The sequence below is a fragment of the Plectropomus leopardus genome, chromosome 11, assembly GCF_026936395.1.
Source record: "Plectropomus leopardus strain MGB_pleo_1.0 chromosome 11, ASM2693639v1, whole genome shotgun sequence".
NCBI classification, from domain to species: Eukaryota; Metazoa; Chordata; class Actinopteri; order Perciformes; family Serranidae; genus Plectropomus; species Plectropomus leopardus.
Genome location: NC_142186.1, coordinates 29,509,631 through 29,516,754, shown reverse-complemented (window position 1 = coordinate 29,516,754; position 7,124 = coordinate 29,509,631). Strand labels below are relative to the sequence as shown.

The window sequence follows — 7,124 nt, the reverse complement described above, 5'->3', positions numbered from 1 at the left end:
ATGTTTCCTACCTTCAAATTGGCAGGTAATAACTTGAGATGTATGAGCCAAGTTAAGTATCTTGGGCATCTCATTACAGATCAGTTGAAGGATGACCAGGACATTTACAGGCAATGTCGTTCTCTATATGCTCAAGCAAACAGTTTGCTTCGCAGGTTTGGTGCATGTACAGACAGAGTGAAGGTGGCTTTGTTCAGAGCACACTGCACTCCTCTCTATACTGCCCATTTGTGGTCTAATTACAGCAAAGCAAGCCTGCGTAAACTTCAGGTAGCTTACAATGATGCTTTGAGAATTCTGTTGAGACCACGTTGGTGTAGCGCCAGCGAGATGTTCGTGTCTGCAGGTCTTAATACACTGCAAACCTCGTTGAGAAATTTGATGTATAAATTTATAGGTCGGCTGAACAACTCAGAGAACTGTATAATCATGGCTTTGACAAGCATCAAATTGAGCACTACACACTATATGTCCAGGATATGGAAGGGTTGGTATAGTAGTCTCCTCTGTGGTCATTGACTTTTTTAATTGTTTTTTAAGTAATCTGTACATATTGTGTTGGGGATTATTTATTTATTTATTATTATTTATTTATTTATTTATTTATTTTTATTAAGTGATCTTATTGCATTGTGAATATGTTGTGTATGGCACTTCTATGTGTCTTTTATATCTTTTGTATGTATTGTCTTGCTCTTGTCTGGACCATTGAATCTGTAATAAAGTTTATTATTATTACTATTATGTATCATTGTAGTTACCGTTATATAAAAAAACGAATTACATGATTAGTTATTTAGAAATACTTTTTCATTATTATTATTATTATTATTATTATTATTATTATTATTATTATTATTATTATTATTATTGTGAAGGAGTTCTAAATTTGAGCCCGGAAGTGCAAAGATTCCACATCCGGGTTAAGTAGTGTTTACAATGTGATGGTTGGACAGCTAATGCTAAGTGCGGAGAGCGAAAGAAGTATTTACATCGTGTTTTAAAACCACTTTGCTCACAACAAATGGCATCCCAGCTCCCCGTCACCGTCAGAGCTCAGCCGGCAGCCGCCAGCTCCGCCGCTCTCCGGGGGAAGAAGCGTCCCGGTAGTCCGGCGGTGTCTGCCGGGCAGCAGGTCACCGGGAGCAGCGGCGGCAAGAAGAAGAAACTGACGGCGACTCCAGCAACACAGGTGATCAGGTCATTTTATCAGCGACACGGTGAAACTCATCAAACTGTGATGTAGTGTGTGATGTAGGGACTGTGTTTGATCGGCTGTACTGCACAAATGAAATGTGCGCATTTCCTAAAACTGAGGTTATAAACATTATTTCCATCACTGAATAAATCTGCAGAATATTTTCTTCATTCATTGAAAAAAAAGACAAAGAAAAGGAGCAAATGCAACATTTGAAAGGTGGGTGAATGTTTAGCGTTGCTGAGGCTACTCCAATGTTGTACTTAAGTACATATTTGAGGTGCTTTACTTGAGTATTTTCTCTACGTGCCACTTTATACATTTACTCCACTACATTTAACAGGGAAACATAAAACTTTTTACTTCACTACATTTATCTGAATGCTTTAGTTACAGATTAGTTAGTTTACAGATTAAGATTCTGCATAAAAACATGAACATGTATAAATTGTGTTGTTTTGTTATGAATGTAAATTACAGTTCACACAGGTACAGCTTCAATGGTAAGTTGATTAATCAATCAGTTGATTGACAGAACTATTTTAATAAACGTTTAAGTTTTTAAGTTAATATTCTTTCTTTTTTTAAAAATATTTTTTATTGTGGTTTTGGTTTGAGTGTTTTAATCACATAATGTTGTTTGTAATAATTTTGAGGTCATTTTTTTATGGTGTTTATCTATTCTTAATTTTTTATTATTTTATTTATTTATTTATTTAGATTTTTCTGCATTCGGCACTTTTAATACTTTAAGTACTTACTCCCGCATTTACCCACTTTTACTTATTTTTATAATGTATTAGTATTTTTACTGAAGTAAAGGATCTTAATACTTCTTCTACCACTGCACAAAAGAGCAGCTGAAGGATTTCGTGGTATCTAATAGTGAGGTTATCAGATTGTAACCAGCTGTCAATGGTCCGGAGGATTTTACCAGGAGCCGAATTATCAGCGGAGGTCTCCTCCTCTTTAAAATGAATGCAGCATGTCATTAAAACCAGTTAAATCCAGTGTTTGGTTTGTCCGTTCTGGGCTACTGTAGAGACATGACGGCGCAACATAGACGAATACCTGCTCCCTATGTAGATATAAAAAGCTAATTTTAAAGTAACTAAAACATGAAGATTTTTACTTTCAGGTGATTATACACTGAAAAAAACCCAACTTATAGTCTATTTTTGCCAGTATATCCCCCTAAATCCAACACTGACCTTTAAATGATCGATCAATTATCCAAATAGTTACAGGTTGTTATAGTTACAGGTTGTTATAGTTACAGGTTGTTATAGTTGTTACAGGTTGTTATAGTTACAGGTTGTTATAGTTGTTACAGGTTGTTATAGTTGTTACAGGTTGTTATAGTTACAGGTTGTTATAGTTGTTACAGGTTGTTATAGTTGTTACAGGTTGTTATAGTTGTTACAGGTTGTTATAGTTGTTACAGGTTGTTATAGTTGTTACAGGTTGTTATAGTTACAGGTTGTTATAGTTGTTACAGGTTGTTATAGTTCCAGGTTGTTATAGTTGTTACAGGTTGTTACAGGTTGTTATAGCTGTTACAGGTTGATTCTCTGTTAATCAACTATTCGATCAATGAAGCAGTTTTTTCAGATCTGAAGGCAGAAGCAGCACATAAACACAGTGTCCAAAACTATCAGCCTCATAACAGAGTCATGACAGAGTGTGCTCAGCCAAAACTAGACTTTGTTTACCTTCAAAACACATGTAAAACAAGTAGCTTAAAATCTAATGTGACTACTGTTTGTCTGAAGCGGTCTCGTCTTTCATGTTTCATCAGATAACAGCGGCGGAGTCGGTTACTGAGGTGAAGCCGGCGGGAACAGTCGACTGCGTCCCAGCCGCCGTCACAGAGTCCACAGCAAAGCCTCCATCGTTCAAAGACCCCACGTTTATGGTGAGACTTAGACTTAGACACGTTTATTTATCCCACTTGTGGGAAATTAACTTGTCACAGCAGCTGTGTGTACAGAAAAAATATATAAAAATATATAAAAATATATAAAAATATCAATATACTATACTAGAGAGTCGATGTAGGTTTTAAGTTTATCTGCTTCTGTCGTTTTTCACTCAGTTTCTCTCCCTTTTTTACCCCTCTCGTAATCTCCGGGCAGCATTCGGGGATCGGTGGAGCAGCAGCAGGTAAAAAGAACAGGACCTGGAAGAATCTCAAACAGATTCTGGCTCTGGAGCGGACTTTACCCTGGAAGCTCAATGATCCCAGCTGTGAGTTTATGTGTCTTTATTTTTCACCATGGCGTGTTTTACTTTTTTTTTTTTATTTCTAAACAAGTAGGATCTGTTTCTGTATTGTAACTGCAGTGCTCTTGACTTGAATTATTTTGTTTTATGAATATTTTTCAAGGTGTGCAAAAAACGTTTTAAAGCAAAAGAACATATTACTATTTCATAAAGTGACTTTCATAAAGTTTGATCTGAAGATGAATTCTTATTTAAATGCATTTTAAATTCATTTTCAGGTTAATTTAGTGTAATTCTTCAGGCAAAAAGAGACTTCGAAGGTTCTTTACAGTAAACTGTATGTCAAAGCTCATTGCTGAGTTGCATATTTTTTTGCCTAAAATGTTTGCAGAAGCTTATTTTAGCATATTGCTTACATGTAATATAGATCATTTGATACCAGCCGACTGCCATTTTTTCCTAACGAACAAGCTCGCATTACAGCGCTCACCAGCAGAAGTGTTAACTGGTCTGTTGTTGTGCAGTGCATTCTGGTAGGTGTAGGTTTTCTACCTCCTCAGCAAAAGCGAATACCAGTCCTTCTCCTCCGTTTCCTCTGGTCATGTAGCTCCAGTTTCAAAAGTATTTGTGTCTCTCTACTGCATAGACATCCTAGTTTTAATAAACGGCCAACTTACAAGCCTGAAGTACTTCTTTAGTATCTGTTCATGTATCACACTAATATTCAACCTGGTTTTACAGAAAGACAGGAAACAACCAGAACCTTACTGTATTACATCGTGATGTACATAATGTGTTAAAGTTATGAGCCAGCTCCACAGAAACAATGCCAAAGTCACTGCAGACCACGGACGCTCCGGAGGGTTTCTGCCTCTTGAGCAAAAGCGTCTTTTTTCTGTTTCTCTGTTCATGTAACATCAATCTTTGTACGGCACAGACAGCCTCTAGATCAGCGAAATACACTTCAGTCAGTAGCTCAAGACCTTTCTGTGTTGACAGACTACAACATTGACGCCCCTCCCTCTCTGAAGCCAACCAAGAAATACTCCGACATCTCTGGACTTCCTGTGAGTTAACCATTGGCTAAAATCCTCATTGTACATCACACAAAATAATGTTTTACAATCAAAAGCACACACTGAAAACTCCCGTCTCTCCTCAGGCAAATTACACAGACCCTCAGACAAAGCTGCGCTTCACGTCCTCTGAGGAGTTCTCCTACATCCGTCTCCTCCCCACCGATGTTGTTACCGGCTACCTGGCGCTCCGAAAGGCGACTTGCATCGTACCGTGACAGCCGAGCGAGTCCAGAAACCTGAAACTGGTTCAAACCAGAACTGAACTTGCGTCAGTGCAGGAAGCTGTTTGAGAGCGCAGGCTGCTCACAGAGAGGACACACAGTGTGAAGGACAGCCGCAGCTCACAGAGCGGCATCTGCTAAACATGTCACTGATGTTTTTAAAGAAGGCAACCTGAATCATAATTGTTGAGCTTGGTATTGTGCAAGAAACTGCGTTACCAGTACTAATGTAAGTCCCCCTAAAGTGATACAGACACCATTTCATTTAATAACCATGATGCGAGTGCAGGGCCGTGTAGTATAGCCATACATGTGTACAAATACACAAAACATACGACTTCACCACACCACAGGCTGCATGCAGGGGTACCACAGTCACGAAAAATCTGCAAAAGTCATGGAATTTCACAACCGCATTTTTCAAATCATTGAAAGTTTTGGAAAAATTTATGGAATAATGTTCCGTGTAGTGAAATTGTGACAATAATCCTCAGCTGATAACCTTCCACGAAACGGCAGAGTCAAGCTGTTTAGGTATCCATGTGAGTTTTTTGGGGACCTGGTTAATGACTCGTTGCCAGATGTTAGACGCAGCTGCTCTAGAGATGGCAGTAACAGATAGTTTGCTTAGCTGCTGGGGGGGGGGTTCAGGACAGTCCAGGTTCAGATCCCCGGAAGAAAAAGGATCAAATGCAGGATTCGTTTGGAGATGTTTCAGTACCACACAATACTCTGCTGAAACCCAGCCCTATTAAAGTGACAAAAAATGCAACAAATGTGAAATTTATTTTTTTTTCTCATTCAAAATAATATAAACAAAAAACGCAGAGTGATCTCTTCTTCTATTGGTTAGACATTTCTGTCAGTAGCTGGATATTATAATGTAACTATCTGAGAATGTCCAATGAACTGGACAAAAAAGTGTTTATAAACCCGATTCAAAAGTCAACAACAGAATATTACTTTGCTTATTTGTTCAGATACATTTCCCAGCATCTTCAGTGATATTTTCCCAATAAGTGTTGGCAAGTTTGAGAGCTTTGTGTTTATTTACTTTTACTAAATCCCTGGGAACATAAAGTTGTTCTCAAGTATTGAATACAAGCAGTACTGGCCAAGGTGCTGCTGAACGCCCCCTTGTGGTTAAACATCTGCTTTTAGTGGCGTAAATTCAAAATTTGTTGTCTGTTTTAAGCCTCTGTTTCTTTGTGTAATATCAGTTTTCTCAGGGTGATATTTGTTTCAACCTCCATACAATACAACCTTTAACCACATTTGTTGGACATCGGTATAAAATAAATTCCACTATGTCTGACATGACTCATCCACACCTGCTGCAGCCGTTTCTTGGCTCCTCTGTTTCATGCTGTAGCCTGCATGTATGTAACCTATGCAAATGTAGCTGGGCCAAGTCTGCCTCTTAATAAGCCAGGAGCCACTGAGCAGGCCTAATTTCACACGCGCCATATGTAAATGTAGAATTGGTTCCACATGGCTCTAATTCCACAGCTGCATTTGATGTATGATTTGCTCTCCGACTGGTTGACTGTAGATGTCTCATTAATCACACATGGCAGGCATCCAGGATTATTCCATGGTATATTTTACGCTATTTTTCACAAACCTGATGAACGAGGACCAGTGTATTTCTCACGTGAATGATCCCTATTATGCAGAAACTAAGAATAAAGGCACCGCCACGGTCTTTTGAAAAGTACGAGAACCCTGCGTAAAAATGGACCTGTGAGCTTTACACTGTGAGCACCGCTGAGAGTCCTTACCTGATGAGATGAGGAGACGCACATGCCAATACTTTCTCAACTTCTGCGGTTCTTTCTTGAGGCTTTGTTTGCACAGGCCCTGTGAACACAGATCGCAACAGTCGAAATAAGTCAGCTGTATGTTTTAATTTCATTTATACAGCACTTTAAAGGTCCAGCGTGGAGGATTTAGGGGAATATATTGGCAGAAATGGAATTAATATAAGAAGTATTTTGTGTATATCCACTTCAAAATAAAATTGTTTGTGTTTATGTCTCTTTAGGATGAGCCGTTTATATCTACACAAGGAGCATGTCCTCGCCATGTTCCCATCAGCCCGAGACAAACCACCCAAATATGACTTTTGATAGGACCATTTGTGTTTTCATGTTGGCCAGTCATTTGCAGCCCTTCCATGATAAGAGGCATTGAAAACACTGAATTTAAAAAAAAATGCTATCCTCAGTGTTTAACGTGTTTAAATCACCCGACCCATTTGTTTCGGAGAGGAAGAGACCTCTGCAGATAATTCGGCTCCCAGTAAAACCTCCTGAATGTCTGGACTAGAAAAAAAGGTGAGCACACATCAGCAGGTGCTGGTGTGCAACAACCTGAATAGCCGCAGATACGTAAGTGAAACTG

At 38.7% G+C, this 7,124-nt stretch overlaps 1 protein-coding gene across 1 annotated transcript; it reads left to right on the top strand.

Moving 5' to 3' along the window:
• Window positions 1–910: 910 nt before the first annotated feature.
• On the top strand, window positions 911–6,051 carry ino80c (INO80 complex subunit C). The gene is made up of 5 exons (XM_088084554.1): window positions 911–1,192; window positions 2,997–3,113; window positions 3,334–3,445; window positions 4,421–4,488; window positions 4,584–6,051. Exons 1-5 carry the CDS (start codon window positions 1,025–1,027, stop codon window positions 4,713–4,715), a joined length of 597 nt encoding a protein of 198 aa, XP_087940680.1. The 5' UTR covers window positions 911–1,024; the 3' UTR covers window positions 4,716–6,051.
• Window positions 6,052–7,124: the final 1,073 nt, after the last annotated feature.